Source organism: Micromesistius poutassou (assembly GCF_964030765.1).
Source record: "Micromesistius poutassou genome assembly, chromosome: 7".
NCBI lineage: Eukaryota > Metazoa > Chordata > Actinopteri > Gadiformes > Gadidae > Micromesistius > Micromesistius poutassou.
Window position 1 is genome coordinate 11687157 of NC_140277.1, and position 20701 is coordinate 11707857.

Genomic DNA, 20701 nt, shown 5'->3' on the forward strand with positions numbered 1-20701 from the left:
TCTTTGCTTATATTTTCTCTTAAGTATTATTCAACTTTTAGCGCAGTGCCATCTGCACTGCGCTAAAAGTTGAAGGTCTGACCTGGTGGAGGAGAGGGGAGCATGAGAAAGTGGGTCTGTGTCAGGCTGGCCCAGGTTGTCGAGGAGGATGAAGGAGGTGTGCGGTGTGCTTCTTGGGTATGGGGGGGGGTTGGAATGAGGGCACGATCTTCTGGTGGGGGCCATGCCTGTGTATGTGTGTGGACAGGAACAGTGAAAGGTGGAGTAAGAGACATTCACAGCAAGAAGGAGACCATCCCAGTTTCAGGAAATGCTGCAGGCTAGAGCTCAGTGATAATTCAATATTTTCCTGTAAATTTGATATACATCCCATAATATATTGAATCATGGTGACGTGATATGCTGCAGCGCTCATCACAGCACGAGCTGGTCGGATATATAATGTATTGTACATTTTATATTCTCATAATATGGAATAATTACAGTTCAATGAATCTGGTTATTATCGATCGTCAACATTGGGTGAATGATTAAATACACCACGGGTGTAGCAATCATTATTTGGAGAGTATATACAAGGCTGAAACGTATACATAATTTCTGCCCTACAGATCTTTACCTACACTGCGGTGTGAACAAGGATCATCCTCATCAGCAGGTCCAATCAATGACGCATTTTACAGCAATGTTATGAAACAGATCGAAGAGAGTCCAAAGCTGAATTTGTGGTGGACCATAATGGCGGGCAAGAGAGAAAGTAAACAAAAAGGTGTGAGAGAGCGAGAGAAAGAGACAGAGAGTAATGGCTTAAAGAAGGGAAGGCTGCCAAGTGCTCAATTCGGTTCTCGGCGCTTAAAGGGGAAAACTATCCGCACAATTAAAGCAGGATGTGGGCTGTGAGTCCTACATCACTCTCGGTGACCCAGTTTAAACCGCTCAACTGTGCTGTTGCCGCTACTGCTCCTCAGTACTCACTCACTCAATTCACATTCTTTCATTCTGTTAAAACAAAGAATGAATTAAGTGATGAATGATGGATTCCTCTTTTTGGGGTCACAATGTCCCTCACAGTGATCTATAATTCAGTTAGCTGATGGGGTTTTGTCGCTTCCATCGGTGTTCTTTGATGGAGGCGGGTGCTCCTGTCCATACAGGAGAGGGCCACGGAACACAGTGGCCTTCGTTGGGGTTCTTTTCTGCCGTTTTGTGCTTTGCTCATGTTTCTTTTTATACAACAATTCATGCAACGTCTTTTATTATCTTTGATCTCCTATAACTTGTTAACAATCCACATATGACGTTCACACCACACAGACACATTTACTCCACTCATTGATGTTTAATGCACTTAAGGATAAACACAAGTGTAGCGCCCAGCATTAACATACTAGGTATGCAAGGTATGCATGACTGATTGGATGCTGAGGCTGGGTGAGGCTGCATGCCTGTGAGCAATCAATGTGCAACAGGTTAAACCAGCCACCACACACACACACATACACACAGGGAGAGACACCTCCTGCATGGCAACATAGAGCAACAGGTCATGTATCATTGTCTACAAATGTCTACATTAAACCGTCTTTCAACATCACCACCCTGTGTCCTTGACCGGAGGAGCCCAATAAACACTCCACTTACGTGGTGCGGCAGCCACCTTGGCGGTGCGTAGCGACCGACATTGTGACATCCCAGTAAGGTCAACGGTGTGCTTCGCGTGCCATGATACATAAACGGAGCAGAGCCAAACGGAGCAGAGCCATAATCATAATCAACATAATAACAGTGTGATGAGCGACACCTGTGTTTGTTCTCTGTGTGTGAAGGGTATATTGTAGAGTCTGTTAGGTTTTCACTGTATGCCCGTCAACACAAGGTACATGTAATTCCTCTATTCCTATTTGCTAATGCTGACATTTGCGTCCGTCCGACCTTTTAACAGTGAACAGAAAATGGGAGCTTTGACAGAATCACATTTGAAAAGAAGCAAAAAACAAATAGCTAGCTTGTCTGAGTCTCAGCGGTGGGATTCACACGGACACATTAGCGTCAGTGAATATCCAGCGCATCACAATGACTGGTTAGGCTTGGAGATTACAATAATAATTATTATAACCTCACTAGTGTCCTCGACTACAGCTGACATTTAAGATGATTTCCGCTCAAAACCAACACTTTGAAAAGGTGTTGGTTGGTGTTGGTGTAAAGTCATCTTTCTGTGTCCTTGAATTCTAACAGAATGTTTTAATGTTCAGTGTCTTACAAATCCTTTAACAATATAGTGTGTGCTTCCAAACACTGTGATGATCAACAAATATCTGGTTGAATCCTGTTTTTGTTTGTATATATGAAGTTAGTATATGCTACACGTGAACCTCCTAAGATGGCGCAATTTGATTGGTTCGCTATCTCGGGATATTGGCCAATATCCCATGATTGAGATCTCAAACTCGGGATATTGTTTTCATTGCATAAACAGCTAATAAAAACAAATAAATCCTGGCAAAAAGTGTTATCTTGTTTATTTTTGGACGGTTCAAGTGTAGTATATACTAAAACGATTATTCACCTCAGGCTCCGTGAATAGTGAGGAATAGTGAAAAGCCCCCGAGACCGAAGGTTGAGGGGGCTATTCCCCCGCAATTCATTTTGCCTTCGGCGAATAATCAGAATAGAATAATCAGCCAGACTGGAGTTCATGCAGCTGAAACCTGTGGCACACTCAAACCACGTGACCACCATTACCATAACGTCTGCTCATCGCTCACACAGCAGGGGCTATATTGGGGACCCCTATTGCCTTAGCAGTGGGATCCTTAATGGAGGCCCTCTCCCACTGTCACCACCATTCTGGAATTTTTCGCAGACATGTAAAGCTAAATGCCCTTAATGTAAATGTAAATGTGTGCGTGCGTGTGTGCGTGTGTGTGTGTGTGTGTGTGTGTGTGTGCGTGTGTATTCACACCGTTGATATGTATCTACAACAAAGATTCCAAGACTAACATCTTATTTTCCCCCATTGTTTTTCTTATTTCTCATGGCTCTTTTCTCTCCCTCTCCCCTCTCTCTCCTTCTGTCCTTGCTGCAGGTATGCATTGTGCAAAAGCGAGACACGGAGAAGATGTACGCCATGAAGTACATGAATAAGCAGCAGTGCATAGAGAGAGATGAGGTCCGAAACGTCTTTAGAGAGCTTGAGATCCTTCAGGAAATTGAACATGTTTTTTTAGTAAATCTCTGGTGACTATCCTGTTTTTTTCCACTTTATTAATACACTTTTGTGTGGTCTGCACGGCCTGTTTGTCGGTCGCCTGCTTTGCCTGTGTTTGTTTGTTTGTGTTTGTGTGTGTGTGTGTGTGTGTGTGTTATGTGTCTGTGCTTACCTTGAGACGGCGCAGGCTGGCTCGCTGTCCTCTTGACGTACGTCATTTGTTTGTTTACTTATTTGCTTATTTGGAAATAAATGACTAAACTGTTTCTCAGGCCCTTTCCGATTCTGGGAAAACAAACCACAGTTGTCCCAGAATCGCAGCTGCTACTATCGTGGTGAAAATGGAGAGACCCTTTTCAGAGACATACATTTTACATTTAGATACAATTCCCATATTCTCCCAGCACAATTACTGTGCCTCAGCCCGCCAACGGAAGCCACCTCTTTATTATTCAACACCCCTCCTGTGCATTAGCATGTTTCTGTTGGCTATTGCTGACTCAGTGGGGCATTCACACCGTGTTAGGCTGAGGCACTTTACTCCCTTGTAAGTGGTTGAATGATATCGCATGTCGGTATCTCCGTGGTGGAGTGATTACCGCAGAAACATGTTTGTTAGCAAGTGCTGTGATAAATATAGTCACGAGAAGAGGCAGTTGACCTGGGCAGGCTCGCTCTTTGGTGGTCATAACGTCCTAGATTTAGTCATTGATAGTGTTATATCTAGGGTATAGTTGTTTCTAACATGAAATGTGAGCTAGTCTAAACATTCAAATGACTACGAGTTCAGGATCGGTTGATTTATTTTTAATATTGAATTGAAATACAGGGTGTCTCAGTCTGTGCTTTCGCCCTGCAATTTTAATTTTTCAAGTGTTTTGGCCTTGCCCTCCGGAACGATGCCTCAGTCTACTGACTGGGAAACTAAGCAGCACTATAGCTGCTTGGCAACAGGGTTCACAGCTTTTATATTTCCTATAAAATATCCTCCAAATAATACATATAATAATATTTGTCTGTCCTCTATTTGGATATCATTCAAGGAGACTCCAGTTGATTATCTTGTGGAGAATGTGCAGACACATTTGAGCTTTTCCTCAGGGTCAGCTAGCTTAGAACGTAGCTGACCCTGTCAAGGCTGTGTGACAAGAAACAGTGGTTAATGTCATTTTTTGTGAGTAGAGTTGGCTGGGCCGGGTGTGTTTGCCTTGGGTATTAGCTAGGCCAGGCTTCCCCAACAAGAGAGAAATGGCTTCAGGGATCCAATGGAATATAGGCATCGAATCACAGTTGTTGGTGTCTGGTACTACAGGGTGAGGCGACAGGGTGGCTGTCTCTCTGCATTGCAGGAAGTAAGGAATGAGTGTACCTCACACAATAGATCCTTCCATGGTGTCGCACAATGTGCTTGCTGTTTTATTGCCAGCTTGGAATCATAGGAAAACACAGTGGGAAAATCAAGATTGAGATGTTTCCAGACTGGATTGTATCCATCGTGTTTTGCCCCAATTCTTTGCCAAGTTGCAGGCAGTGGCTGACCAGATCTGTATTATCTGGATTATCTATCTTGGAGCTTTGTGTAGATGATCTTCTGAGCCCTCTGGGCTAGGACTTCCGATTGGTAGTTTAGCCGAATGTGTTTCTCTTCTATCTGATGAAGGAAGAATGGAACAGCTTGATTGAAAAGCAACGCTCATTATTTCTGCTTCAGTTCTGACAGAGTCACCGTGCGCGTATGCGCATGACAACGTTATTGTGCGGTGCACTCAATTACATCAAGGCAACGTCGGCTTCATTTAGAGTGGCCGTTGATGCGATGTCTCGGCTTATCGCGTAATAGATGGGATTGATGAGAATTTGCCTTCATCGTCCCATTGTCTTCCTCACTGTATCACAAGTGGGAGCCCCTAATTGGTTGGCTGCACATGCACACTGTTAAACACGATTCCCCGTGGACCATAGAAAATTGGTAGCATCCATTGGCTTGTCAAATAGCTCTTATGAAGTCTGAAAGTTTGAGCACCGTGATTATTGATGAACCTGAGCTGGTGCATCTTGGGGATGCTGGGAAATGCCTATAGTCTCTCTATGTAAGCCACAAAAGAAGCCGCTCTGGAGAATGCCTTACTTAGGTCTGCCGTCATCAGAGTAGATTCATTGATTACAGTGCCGACAGGGATCAAAACAAAGATGAAAGGAGACTCAGTGAGACCGAGGAAAATGCATCAAAACAGCCCTTGGATAAGTGATAATACCTACTATCAGGGAGCAAAGAGACTTTCCCACTCTGAGAAGACAAGGATGGGATGAAGAGGATGTTGGTGCTGAGAAGGGATTTGCCATTGATTAGTTTTCTCAAGAAAGGAAAAACAGCTGTGCAGACTAAGAGGATTTGTAAGGTTCCTCTCTGTCTCCCCTCACCAAGTGCAGCGTAGCTCCTTTTTGAGCTTGTTGAAACCAGACTCTACTTTCATTACACCGCCCCAAACCTTTTCAGATGATGTTGTTCCAGCCCCTGCTTCAGCGAAGATTCTTTAATCATCGGGAAGCATGATAATGCCTACATTCGCTCTGGACGGATGGGGAAAAGAACGTCAGATGTCAAACAGACAAATTCGACACATCTATTATGATGCCAAAGAAAAAGGGCATATGAAGAAGTTTGTGGAGAGCTTGTATGTTTGTCTGAAAAGGGATTACGTGTGGGAACGGATGAAAATTAACTGTCATGTCCAAACCCCGCAGCAAATCTGCCGAAATCCCACAGAAGGATTTCCGACATGTGATTAGAAGTCTGTTTTCTTTGGTGACGTAACAAGAGGTCAACGTCCAGCCGTGTCTCTCTGACATGCAGCGATGGCCAACGGTGCACTCTAGTGAAGTATCGCTGGACAGTACTGAGCGATTATAGCCCCTGGATGGGGCTGTAAAATTGATTGCTTGGCCTGTAGAGCGAAGAGGTCATTAGGAGAACACTACCTAAGCCTCAGGCATTGCATTCAACTCATAGTATGAGACACTCAGCATAGCACAAAACAGCCAACAGAGCATGATAATATAAACATAATATAGACATTCTTGTGCACACAGATAGTGGGAGTTCTGAGTTACAATTCAATGAGTCGAGAGTGTAAGAGTAGGATGGGCGGGGGGGGGGGGGGGCTTTCACTTCTAAATCAAAATGAAGTTGAAGATGCAAATTTCACCTTTCCCCTGCTCAGCCAGTACATTGCAACCGGTGAGACAAAGCAATAAAAAATCCATAGCTTGTTCCAAAATTAAACACTGTGCTCATGCCCAGTACATTGAACATGCAATAATTCTTAACTGCTCGCCTCTCAGTTTCTAATTCCGTAAGCATGCACAGCAGCGTGTAAACACAGAATGCTAGGGCTGATTGAAATATTGCTATCAGGATTCTGGATTAACACACTGCCTAAAGAGCAGCCACTAACTCTGCTCAGAATTCTAAAGGCACGCCTCAAACTCAAAGTCTGTGAGCATGCGCAGTGGCGAGTAAAAACCAAATCCAAACTTGTGGATTTGTCGTTTAGGGGCACTATTGGAGAAAATGACCTAGCCAGGGCAGTTTGTATGTCGTAACTAAGGTTGGACAAAACAAAGATACAGCTATAGGTGCTGCATTTGCTCACCAACTGCCTAATTTTGGAATGTGCTTACACCAGGATAGTGGTGGAGTTGGAAGAAAAAAACATAGCTTATTTAAATCTCGACATACACAATACCAACAATTGTCCTGGGGTCCTGGTTAATCCTAGTATTCACTTGTTTGCAATCTGTCACTTGACCACTAGATGTCACTTAATCCTACGCACTACCCCTTTAACATAGCTTACCACCATAGCAGAACATATCTAAATATACAAATGGTGCTTGTCCCTTGGAACAGGAACACCATACATATGGTGACCTTGTCAAAAGGCAAAGGGCTTAAATTATTTGAAATGAATTGCATAACTTATGATTGGTTGCCAAACAGTGTGTGAGTCATCCCTGCCTGGACAGACCAATCAGGGATGAGGCTGTGCTGGACTGGGTCCCGCTGGGCTTCCATTAGGAATATTGATTTCAGGCCTGAATGGAACAAGGCCTTGGGAAACAGTGGAACAAATTAGGCCTGGCACTTTAAATCACCATGCATACCAATCCATGTGGGGGGGGATAGGCCTACACTTGATATAATGATCATTAAAATCCATATGAAAAAGATAGTAAGAAGTGCAATACATAAAACAAATACGGGACTATACCCAAAGGCTTTCCAAGTCACTTGCACTGGGAGTTTGGTGTCTTATGCTCCTTAATGGCTTAAAGGAAAGAAAAAAAAAGAGCAAGTGTACACATTTACCCTAGGGTACTAATCAAAATAGATGAATGAAGAAAAGCAGAAGTAATTTACTGACTTGCTCGCTAATTTGCTTGTTTATGTCTGTAATTTGTATTCCCCACATAAAAGCACTAAAGACTTGAGCCAGACAAAAAAGCAGTGTTGCATTGTCCATGACACCCTGCTTTGGGACCAAACTCTTTGTAGGGACCTTGTGAAAATAGGCCAATAGCAGACAGGAACTTTAGCTGCCCAGTTAGGAGCCACAGAGAAGGGATGGGGGTGGCAATGCTGGGTTGTCCTTAGAGGAGGTTCCTGTGTCTCATGAATGATACACACACACACACACACACACACACACACACACACACACACACACACACACACACACACAGCCAGTCCCTTAACATCAGGTCTATATGGGGCAGACAAAACTTTTAAGAGCAAGTAAGGCAAAACAAAATCACCTCACTATTCTTTCTTATTTTTTTCCCTCTTTCTTTCTTCCTTTCTCCTCTAAACTTTGTTCATGCTCTCTTTCCTGTCCCCCTCCCCTCCCTCCCTCCCCTGCCTTCCTGGGCTCATTCGTCATTATGGCCTCATTATTTCAGCCTGGCTGGGTGCTCTCTCTTGGTGCTGTGACTGTCCCAACTTCACTCCAGTACTTGGGGATCTACGCGCCGCCCGCCGCCCAGCCAAATCCCCGCCCTCCCGCCCATCGCTGGCCTAAAACAGCTCCAACTCCCACTATCCACATGACACTTCCCGGTTTGCCAGTAATAAAGCACATAATGAAAAGCTTAGGTGTGATAAATCAAAGCGAGCGCAGATGGAATGTGCGCATATGATCAATGTGAAGAGCAAGAGTTTGAAGTGGGAGCACTGACTGTTAGAGCCGTTCCTTCATAGGTATCCCTCCACATCCCCTGATGAAGCCACAGATCACTCCGCTGGTTAGGAGCGTTCTATAGATCTGCATGTATCCTCTGGACTGCCGCTACAGGGAACACACACTCACTACAGCAGTTCTCACACGCTAGTTCCAGAGCTCTGCCAGCATCAGTTTCCATCCAATCTGTTCCAGTGCTCTCTGTATCCGTCCTGTCTGTATCCGTCCTTGGCAAGAGCTTCACGGGGTGACAGGGCCTGTCAAAGCCAGAGCTCTCAGGCATCTTAGTTGTCGGACCCTGTTGTCTGACATTCCCCCGTCACCTCCGTCGCCAGCAAGGTGGGATGTGACAGCTGGAGCCTCTCGACTACCCTCTCCACTGTTTGTTGTTTGAATCACTTTCCCTTCTCTTTGTGATATGGAAGGGAATCAAATCTTCGGTGGGAATGGGCCCAAAACGCAGACGAGCAAAACCACTGATTCAGACAATGCTCATCATGTCTCCGGAATAACAAAATGAGGTGCAAAATGAGAATTGGGATCTATCTGAAGTCATGGTCCCAGGGTCAGATCTCGTCGTTATTTTATATACCACCTTTGGAACATTGATTAGATTGGACAGGGCTCTTTCTGCCTTGACTAGAAACGTCAGAGGAAATAAAAAAGGGATTTTGGGTATGCTTAAATTTTGTGAAGACCAAGCCGCTTAGGGCTCAGGCTTTTTGCAGAGTCATTGCTGACATTCGTATTAAGTATTTCTCTCTCTCTCACTCTCTTTCTCTTTCTCTCTCACAAAGAGACGAACAGTTGATTGCCGTGAGCCTTTGGTATAATCTATTTCAGAGCTGGTACGTTTTATTAATTCATCTGTGTGTTCACAAGGGAGGCAAATTTGGGATACCTGATAGTGCCACAAATTAGTTATTTGCGCTGCAGTGAAACCAATCTTCAGAAGAGATGATTTTCACCACGTGCCAAACATCTTCCCTATTTCGCACTTATAGAGCAGCAGGAAATCGAACCTCAACCGAGCCAATCACACACCGAGACGCGGACAGAGGCACGCATCTCGTACTTCGAGTTCAACACTGCCTGGAGCAGCGACCACGCTTTAATGAAGAGAGTGAAAGGTGTAGGCTCATTGAGACGCAGATTAAACCGGGCTAGGTGGAGTGAACTCACAAGGGGTCGGTTTGATTCTTGCGGCCGCTGTGTATTTAGTATCCTCTCCCTGTGTGTGGGAGGGCCTAGAAAGTGGTTCTGGCTTTGTTATGTTTCTCTGATGAGATATCGAATCCCATTGTGAGGTGAATATTCTTGGTAACAGCGTGGTTTGATGGTTACAGTTCGATTCAGAAAAGCACTGCAGCACTCTAATTCATTACCGGACTGTGTTTTTCATTTGATTTGCTTGATTACTCAGCCTGATGGAAACCAGATTGGGTGAAGTCTTAGGAGAAGCCACGTTGTGCTTGTTAGCATTTGTCTTGTTTTGTAAGTGATACCCCTAATTCAAATAGACTTACCTGGTTTAGTCAATGCTTGAAAAAATCGAGAAAATGGTATTGATCCTTTTTGCCCAGACACACAATCACACACAAAAACATACAAACATTCAAACCAAAGCTTGAATACATTTGCATGTACCCATGATCACGTAATGTGTGATGCACAACCTGATCGAAAGACTCCAGGAGGCAAGCTGCAACATGTTGTTAGCATGTGTATGATGGGGTTCAGAGACTTAAGGGTCAGGGTTAACAGGCTTATGCTCGTGGCGCATGTGTGTTATCTGTATTGTGCATGTCTGCTGGCCTGGCACGTTCAACATGTAAGTATGTACTGTATGCATACAGCACATGTATTTGTATTGTATATCTTAATTATGATTGGCTGTCTCCACTGTCCAAGGCTTGTGTTAATACGGCTTGTGTGTGTCTAGTCTAGCTTTCGTGTGCGTGTTTGTATGTGTGTGTATTACTGTATGTGTTAGCCATCCCTTGAATGATGCCCTTATTTACACCGTCCCGTCCCCGACCCCTCTTCCCCCCGCCCAGGTACTCGTTCCAGGACGAGGAGGACATGTTCATGGTGGTGGACCTGCTGCTGGGAGGCGACCTGCGCTACCACCTCCAGCAGAACGTGCAGTTCACCGAGGACGCCGTCAGACTCTACCTCTGCGAGATGACCCTGGCGCTGGACTACCTGCAGAGCCAGCACATCATACACAGGTGCGCGGACCAAAGCATAGCACCGCTGCTATTGCTACAGGTGGGGGGTTTGGGAGGGATGTCACCCAGCCTTTTCTAGTGGTGTCAGGGGCCTACGTTTTCGTTTCTTTATAGTGAATTAGCCTCAGGGTGTGGCTTTGAGAGATTTTTCTCCTTGTATTTTGTGTAACGTGCCACCTTGCACTACTCTGGGTACTTCTTGCTATCAAATGTCAACCTCAAAACCAATACCTTCAGATTCACTTTAAATTGTTAATTGATGCACTTTACCATCCTAAATGCAATTGGAAACTGTTGTAGTCTGGTGCTTTTCTAAAAAGATTGAATCACTAAACCATAACACATCAAAAGGTGTTTATTTTTCTTGCAGTCCATTATTCTGACAGAAAAACCCATTATCTTCTTCAGTAACAAAATGAAAAATGACGTTTATTCCTCATCTTGTGTGAATGATTCTAAGCCGGTGAGGGCAGGCACCAGCATGCAGACCATAGTAACCATGTGGGCTTTATGAAGATCTTGTGTAGAATCTGCATAATAACTGTTGAGATACAAGATGCCTAGATTTAGCTGCTACACTCTAAATATAAATATATACGTATACGTACAGTATATCATGTAAAAATGTATGTCCTCGATTTCAAATCCTCATTTTTAATTCATGAGTAGAAAATATTGACAGTCGACAGTAGTTTCATTCCCATGTGTTCAGGTAGAATGGATGATTAAATATATATTTAATAATAACAACAATCATACATTTAGTTTTAAGAGTACGCTTTACTTTAATAAAAAAAAACTGAATAAATAAAATAAAATAACAATGTAAACAACTGCAGTGTAACTGCAACTGCAGCCTCTCCTGGAACCGTCACCTTATCGTGGTGGAGAGGTTTGCGTGTCCCTGTGAACCTGAGGGCTGTGTTGTCTGGAGCCATGTGCTCCTGGTAGGGTCTCCCATGGCAGAGTGGTCTCAGGTGAGGGGCCAGACTAAGAATGGTTCAGAAGACCCCATGAATACATCAAAAAGAGGAGGAGAGACCCTGCCCGGAGGAAGCCCGGGGCCCCCGTCTGGAGCCAGGCCCAGACGAGGGGCTCGCCGGCGAGCGCCTGGTGGCCGGGTTTGCCACGGAGCCCGGCCGGGCACAGCCCGAACAAGCTACGTGGCACCCCCCCCCTCTTCGCCCTGTGGGCCCACCACCTGCAGGGAGACCCGCTGGGGTCGGGTGCGCTGCCACATGGGTGGCAGTGAAAGGCAGGGGTCCCGACGGACCAGACCCGAGCGGCAGAAGCTGGCTCTGGGGACGTGGAACGTTACCTCACTGTGGGGAAAGGAACCGGAGCTTGTGAGGGAGGTGGAGCGCTACCAGTTAGATCTGGTGGGGCTCACCTCTACGCACAGTCTCAGCTCTGGTACCGTACTCCTGGATAGGGGTTGGACTCTATTCTTCTCTGGAGTTGCCCAGGGCGTGAGGCACCGGGCGGGTGTGGGGATACTCATAAACCCCCGGCTGAGTGCCGCGGTGTTGGAGTTTACCCCGGTGGATGAGAGGGTCGCCTCCCTACGCCTAAGGGTGGTGGGGGGGAAAACTCTGACTGTTGTTTGTGCATATGCACCGAACAGCAGTTCAGAGTACTCGGCCTTCTTGGAGACCCTGAATGGAGTCCTGTATGGGGCTCCGGTAGGGGACTCCGTAGTTCTGCTGGGAGACTTCAACGCCCACGTGGGCAACGATGGAGGCACCTGGAGAGGCGTGGTGGGGAGGAACGGCCTCCCTGATCTAAACCCGAGTGGTCGTTTGTTACTGGACTTCTGTGCTAGCCATGGATTGTCCATAACGAACACCATGTTCGAACATAAGGGTGCTCATAAGTGTACCTGGTACCAGAGTACCCTAGGCCGAAGATCGATGATCGATTTCGTGATCGTGTCATCTGATCTGAGGCCGTATGTTTTGGACACTCGGGTGAAGAGAGGGGCGGAACTGTCAACCGACCACCATCTGGTGGTGAGTTGGATCAGGGAATGGGGGAAGAGTCTGGACAGACCTGGTAAGCCCAAACGGGTAGTGCGGGTGAATTGGGAACGTCTGGAGGAGGCTCCCGTCCTAGAGATCTTCAACTCACACCTCCGGCGGAGCTTTTCTAGCATCCCTGTGGAGGTTGGGGGCATTGAGCCAGAGTGGGCGGTGTTCAAAGCCTCCATTGCTGAAGCTGCGGTGGTGAGCTGTGGCCTCAGGGTCTTAGGTTCCTCAAGGGGCGGTAACCCTCGGACACCGTGGTGGACACCGGTGGTCAGGGAAGCCGTCCGACTGAAGAAGGAGGCCTTCCGGGGTATGTTATCCCGGAGGACTCCTGACGCAGTTGCAGGGTACCGGCAGGCTCGAAGGGCTGCAGCCGCTGCCGTGTCGGAGGCTAAGCAGCGGGTGTGGGAGAAGTTCGGAGAGGACATGGAGAAGGACTTTCGGTCGGCACCAAAGTGTTTCTGGAAGACCATCCGACACCTCAGAAGGGGGAAACGGGGAAACATCCAAGCTGTGTACAGTAAGGGTGGGACTCTGTTGACCTCGACTGAGGAGGTAGTCGAACGTTGGAAGGAACACTTTGAGGAACTCCTGAATCCGACTAACACGTCCTCTATGTTGGAGGCAGAGCTCGAGGTTGATGGTGGTTCATCGTCAATTTCCCTGGTGGAAGTCACTGAGGTAGTTAAACATCTCCGCAGTGGCAAAGCCCCAGGGATTGATGAGATCCAGCCAGAAATGCTAAAGGCTCTGGGTGTTGAGGGGCTGTCTTGGCTGACACGCCTATTCAACATTGCGTGGGAGTCTGGTACAGTGCCAAAGGAGTGGCAAACCGGGGTGGTGGTTCCCCTGTTCAAAAAGGGGGACCGGAGAGTGTGTGCCAATTACCGGGGTATCACACTTCTCAGCCTCCCTGGGAAAGTCTACTCTAAGGTGCTGGAAAGGAGGGTTCGGCCGATTGTCGAACCTCAGATTGAAGAGGAACAATGCGGTTTCCGCCCTGGACGTGGAACTACGGATCAGCTCTTCACTCTCGCAAGGATCCTGGAGGGGGCCTGGGAGTATGCCCATCCGGTCTACATGTGTTTTGTGGATTTGGAGAAGGCATATGACCGGGTCCCCCGGGAGAAACTGTGGGAGGTGCTGCGGGAGTACGGGGTAAGGGGTTCACTCCTCAGGGCCATCCAATCTCTGTACTCCCAAAGCGAGAGCTGTGTCCGCGTTCTCGGCAGCCAATCAGTTCCGTTCCCGGTGGGTGTTGGCCTCCGCCAGGGCTGCGCCTTGTCACCAATCCTGTTTGTGATATTCATGGACAGGATATCGAGGCGTAGTCGTGGTGGGGAGGGGTTGCAGTTCGGTGATCTGAGGATCGCATCACTGCTCTTTGCAGATGATGTGGTCCTAATGGCATCATCGGCCTGTGACCTTCAGCACTCACTGGATCGGCTGGCTGCCGAGTGTGAAGCGGCTGGGATGAAGATCAGCACCACTAAATCTGAGGCCATGACTCTTAGCAGGAAACCGGTGGATTGCCCTCTCCGGGTAGGAAATGAGTCCTTAGCCCAAGTGAAGGAGTTTAAGTACCTCGGGGTCTTGTTCGCGAGTGAGGGTACGATGGAGCGTGAGATTGGCCGGAGAATCGGAGCAGCGGGGGCGGTATTGCGTTCGCTGTACCGCACTGTTGTGACGAAAAGAGAGCTGAGCCGCAAGGCAAAGCTCTCGATCTACCGGTCGATCTTCGTTCCTACCCTCACCTATGGTCATGAGGGGTGGGTGATGACCGAAAGGACGAGATCGCGGATACAAGCGGCCGAGATGAGTTTTCTCAGGAGGGTGGCTGGCTTCTCCCTTAGGGATAGGGTGAGAAGTTCAGTCATCCGGGAGGAACTCGGATTAGAGCCGCTGCTCCTTTGCTTAGAAAGGAGTCAGTTGAGGTGGTTCGGGCATCTGGTAAGGATGCCCACTGGACGCCTCCCTTGGGAGGTGTTCCAGGCACGACCAGTGGGGAGGAGACCCCGGGGAAGACCCAGGACTAGGTGGAGAGATTATATCTCAACACTGGCCTGGGAACGCCTCGGGATCCCCCCGTCAGAGCTGGTCAATGTGGCCCGGGAAAGGGAAGTCTGGGGCCCCCTGCTTGAGCTGCTGCCCCCGCGACCCGACCCCGGATAAGCGGATGACGATGAGGATGAGGACAACTGCAGTGATTCCCATCACATTAAATGCCTGGTTTCAAACACCCCTCAAACATTTTAGAGGTAGTATACTGAACATTGATTAAATAAAATTATAAATATGCAAAGTCCATAATAGGCCTGAGCTGGGCTCTAGAGCTAGGCTGAGGGTTCGTAAGTGAAAGGGTTCGTAAGCTCTGCGCTGATCCTGCACTGCAGACGGAAGCTCAGGTTAATTATGGCAGATATTCTGAAACGCAACTTGTTTTTCTGCCTTGTTTTTTTGTCTGGTGCTATATTGGCGTATTTATGAATAATACATTTGGGGGGATGTGAAATTTAAACGTCCACTACTCCCCAATTAGTGAGATGAACTCGACCACACCGGAAAAACACCACTCCTAATGTCAACTTTTAATATGAGTATAAAAACAAATATTCTGCTGAAAATGAGAACAAGTGCATTCGCAAGATATGCAAATTCATTCACTGTGAGCTACTCTCAGGGCTTCATTATATATGGCTTATTCAGGACACCACCAGCAACTCCACACAGCTGCCAGTGCATCAGCTGCTCAGGCAACTATTCCTGCTCGTGGAAGAAGGAGAGGTCAACAAGAGAAGCAGGCAGGTGACCTCGGCCTTCGCAGAAACACCTGTGACAAGGCTCTCCGTAAGTCAGGGCGAGGCCAGGGCTGTCACAACCATAATGACGGTTAGATAAGCAAGCCAGTCTATTGAACAACCCGGTACCCATGGCCAGTATTCTGTGGATAACAACTTGTGTGTATATTGTCAATTTTCCATCACAGCAGCCACACAATCTGATTGAGACGTGACTGGTGAACAGCGAACACTGCTGAAGTGTCACCACGACAAGTCGAACATATTTGAACTCCGGTCGATGCGGAGATAGGCTCCGCCCAGTTTGGCGCTCCGACCAGCCGAGCGTGGGTTCTTGCGGCGCTCAGGGGTGGCGCCGACGTTAGCTCAGCTCTGAGGCCTATCCCATAGGGAACGCATTGGGCTGGGCTCCTGAAGTGCGTTGTCTACGTGGGGCTTCGGTCTCATTAGAACGAGGGCACACGACCACACGGACACCAGGGAGAGACCTCACCCTGCCTCCGCTTTACAGGTCGCACCCCCCCACGGCCTGGATAGCAGCGGTACTGTGAGGGATCGAAGTGCAGCCGAGTGACACAATTAACCCCACTTACCCTGGAGACGACATTACGCTCGGCTCTCTGCCTCCGGGAGGCCACATGATTAATGCCCCAGAGGAATAAATAAATAAATAGAGTTGAATTGAGGGGGAAAAAAACTAATGACAACGCAGAGGTGACAGGGAATGTGCTCTTGTAATGGACCCGGTGGCTTGGGTTTCTATAGTCTGGGCACGTAATTATATAAACAGTGGATATTGAAAAGGTTTAGCCCGCCTCCGGGTCTACTTATCTACCTTATTATGTTAACGATTTCAACTGTTGTGCAGCTCTCTGAAAGGAAACGCAACAACTCACCACAAAAGGAACATTGATTAGGGACTCAATAATGCACAAGCACAAGGTAACATTCAACGAAAATATAGTCCCCGAATGTTGTGGTGAGCGCAGTTCATGTTCTGATAAAACCAAATTGAGGCAGTGCTTATTTGAATACTTCTCTACTAGTATTGTAACACACAGACTCCGATGACTCATGGAAGACTAAGCTTATAAAGCCATCGGCTTCCCATTGGTCAGTACCCACCCTCCCGCCCCCCCCAGGCCCCCAGGCCCCCAGAGACTGATGACCTCCAGTGGAGCTACAAATGAGCCTTCATCAGACCTCCCCCTATCTCCCCCTCTCCCTCCTCACTCTTCTTCCCTCCTGTGGCCAGGCCAGAGGCACAATAGCATTATTTAGTTTGCCACTAAGACGGCGTGCAGTGCACACACACACTCACAGTTACATAGAGACACACACACACACGCACACGCATGCACGCACGCACGCACGCACGCACACACACACACACACACACACACAAATACACACACAGGCATATTTGAGGTGCAACTATTAACATGAACGCTCCAGTGGCTTCTGTGGTTTGATGAACGGCAATGCCAGCGCATGTACGGGGGGCTCTCCTGGATGAGTGGCGCTTATCGGGGGCGATGGGGAGGTCAACAGCGGCGTGGTGAGTACGGAGTGGGTTCCCCTTTGGTCTAGAGTAGCTCCTTGGCAAGGGTGGAGGGTGGTCCTTTGTCGATTGCTGCTTTCATCACACTGAGCGCGGGTTCCTTTGGTCTAAAGGGTCAGGGTTGTGAGGCTGGAGTCGCAGCGTGCATGTATCCTTGTTTTCTCTTTTCTGTTGTTGTTGTTGTTGTTTTTTTCCCGATGGTTCTATGTGGTGCATCTAAAAATAGGCGTTCCGTGGCCTGAGGCAGGAGCAACATCATCCATCTCCTCTAGCCGGGGAGACGGGGATGTGGCGTCCACTGCTCTCCCTGAAAGATGCTGAGCTCAGCGCAATGTGTCAGTGTGCAGGCCAGTAAATAAGTCTGTGTGGGCCCCGGCAGACGGCATATTTAACATCGCAGATGCTCCAAAAACAAGAACAATCCTTGTCCTAAACCTCCCCTTGAGCTTGTGTATGGGTGAGTGGGGGTGTGTGTGTGTGTGTGTGCATTTTCTGTTGTCATCCGTGTAAACAGGTTGGCCAATTCTTGCATGCAAGTAAGTGTTTTCTCGGTAGGTGATGAATGGGGTACTCGTCCTATCCTGATATATATAGATTAAAAAAAGGCTCTAACTGGACAGTTTTAATGGTGCTAAAACTGGGCCCTGGGTGTATATGGACATCCTCCTCTGTACAATTTGGTTCTTCCCTGTGAGCTTTTGACAGAGGAATACTATACAATTATTTTGTTGCACCAACCGAGGGAAGCAGGGATCTCTGGTATCCTAGCAACAGCCAACTGCCACCATGCCCAAGGAGGTAAAATTAGTCCAATGAAGAGAGGATAGTAAGGAAAGTCCCCAAAACAGCAAGACACCTTCCTCTATCTCTCAGTCTGTGTTTCGTCTCCTATCCTTTTTACCCCTCTTCCTCATATTCTCCAGTTACTCTCTAGTCCTCATATTCTCCAGTTACTCTCTAGTCCTCATATTCTCCAGTTACTCTCTAGTCCTCATATTCTCCAGTTACTCTCTAGTCCTCATATTCTTCAGTTACTCTCTAGTCCTCTCAGCATGCTCCTCCTCTCTGCTCCTCTTCCTCTACTCCTCTTCCTCTCTGCTCCTCTTCCTCTACTCCTCTTCCTCTACTCCTCTTCCTCTCTGCTCCTCTTCCTCTGTACTCCTCTCTCTCTACTCCTCTTCCTCTACTCCTCTCCTCTCAGTATCCTCTTCCTCATATTCTCGTTACACTCTCTTAACATCCTCTTCCTCTCTACTCCTTAGTATCCTCTTCCTCTCTTCTCCTCTCTTAGCATCCTCTACTCTACTCCTCATCTCTCCTCTTAGTGTCCTCTTCTTCTCTACTCCTCTTCCTCTCTACTCCTCTTCCTCTCTACTCCTCTTCCTCTACTCTTCTAAAAAAGATTGTGCTTGCTTTCATTTCCTCTCCTCCCCCTCTGCCATCTTGTTTTCTCTCTTCTGTCTCCCTTTCTTTTGTGCTGTCTCCTCTTCATCTTCCATCTTACATTTTTACACTTATGTTTCACTTACGTCTCCCTCTCTCTCCCCCTCCCTCCCTCCCTCCCTCCCTCCCTCTCTCTCCCCCTCCCTCCCTCCTCTTCCACTGTCTGATTTCCCTAAACGGAAGAGACGTCGACAATGCAGCGGTGCAAGTGTCTCATGCAGGATGAGTTCACAACCTTAAACTCTGGGTCGCTTGTTTGTTTATCCCCACGCCACATAAACAAACGCGCCCGAGACCCGCGAGGGGGTGTCGTTTGTTTACGTCGGGACGCCAAGGGTTGTCGTAGGCGACGCCCAATACAATCCCCAGCCGCGGATTAGCATACATTTTCACCTCCCGCTGTACCGTTCACACCCAACCTTTAAGGAAGCAGGGGCCTGTTGTAAGCATCGGCAGCCACCACACACACACACACACACACACACACACACACACACTGTGATGCACCCCTGAGACTGCTGCCAGACAATGTGAGCGTTAGCTTAGCGCTGCGCCGCGGCAGCGATCACGAGCCTCCTGCAGGGGTGTCTTCACACCAGCGCGAGATCCTGCATAATTAAATAAGTTGTGCTCTGTTAATTGCCAGTGGACGGGGGCTCGGAGAAGGTCTGCCAGTGGGAATATGGGATGAGAGACGTGTCAGTGTGTGTGTGTATGTACTGCACGGGTGTCCAGTGTGATAACCGTACACGGCCAAACCCGCCAGGGAATTCTGTGATCCGGTTGATAACCCCATTCTCTCACACACACTCTGGGAACAGCTGAGGAACTCCAAGTTAGGACACGCACAAACACACATATACGCATCGCGTGACATGGCATCCCGACATATTGTGTTTCACACATCGTCCACCTGGAAATCACCGCCCACTCATGCACTCACTGTGCATGAGTGGGCATTCTACAGAATGTTGTCGATGTTACTTTCGGCCCTGGAACATAAAGGATGCGGTTTCAGCAAAGGAAGTGTGGGATAAACGTGGGATTTATATTGGGATCACAAAATACATTGAGCCGTCCCTCAGCCACGGTGCCACTATCAGTTAAGCTAACAGTAGGAGCAATAATGATTAACACTTCATAATTTAGTTATGGAAACAAAGACATAGGTTCTGTACATGCCAAAGGTTAATTGTGACAACCTGCGGCGCATTTAGTGCATGCCAATCAATTTGTGCATTGAGTTATTGGCTAGGTGCTAAATTATTTCTGTTTGTCTCCCGCAGAGATGTCAAGCCAGACAATATACTATTGGATGAACAAGGTAAGAGTGACAGCATTGTGTGTGTGTGTGTGTGTGTGTGTGTGTGTGTGTGTGTGTGCGTGTGTGCATGTGTGCGTGCGTGCGTGCGTGCGTGCGTGCGTGTATGTGTGTGTGTACTGCTAGTGGGAAGACTTCCTAAGGGAGAACAAATCACTTTTCTCAGCCGTCAATGTTAATGACTACTTTTTTTAATGATATCGGTACGTCCTTAAATCTTGTCAAATGATGAGCCTAATGTTGTGTAAATGGATTGTCTTGTCTATTCTTCTGATGTCACTATCAACTAGCCATTAGGAGACTGAGAATGAGGAGCTTCTGCTCCACTTGCACATCGCCGCAAACAACTTTAGTATCTCTGGGACTCATAGAAAGAAACACTGGAACGGCCCCATCTGTTTTAGCCTCCTGTACTGATCCGTTTTCCTCCCAAATATTTAGATTCTGGTTTATTTAGTGTCCCTCGTCCACCTCGTTCTGCCAAGGAAATAACCATAAAGAAAGTAAATGCGTGTGAAGTCTGAGAGGGACCGAGTGAACGAGGAAGACAAAAGGGCACTTTGTTTTCTGCAGCAAGGCGACAAACAGGGCCGTGGAGAATGGCCACGCAGCTCACTAGTGAGTCACCACGGCAACAAGTCGTGGGCGTGTACCTGTCTTCCTTGGCGATCTTGACGAAGACCTAAAATATCGGAAAGTAAAATGAGGGGGACCATACGGCCATTTCAAAGTATAGCAGCAATACACGTCTGTCTGAGGAACTGAAGTGGAACTTTTTTAGGGTGACATAAGTGACCAATCTCCATTTTAAATAAGATGAAATGTGAATGGATGCAGGGTAGTGTAGTGGCTCACTCAGTTTGATGCCATTTCTG

General features: G+C 47.5%; 1 protein-coding gene across 1 annotated transcript in view; it reads left to right on the forward strand.

The window, feature by feature from the left end:
• The window catches only part of stk32c (serine/threonine kinase 32C), a gene marked incomplete at its 5' end in the record, with an annotated part of 61662 nt that overhangs the window by 31662 nt on the left and 9299 nt on the right, over positions 1-20701 (forward strand). The window contains 3 exons of the mRNA XM_084470631.1: positions 3089-3240; positions 10506-10679; positions 19792-19829. Of these exons, the coding sequence (XP_084326757.1) occupies positions 3089-3240; positions 10506-10679; positions 19792-19829 (364 nt within the window). The remainder of the gene's footprint in view (positions 1-3088; positions 3241-10505; positions 10680-19791; positions 19830-20701) is intronic.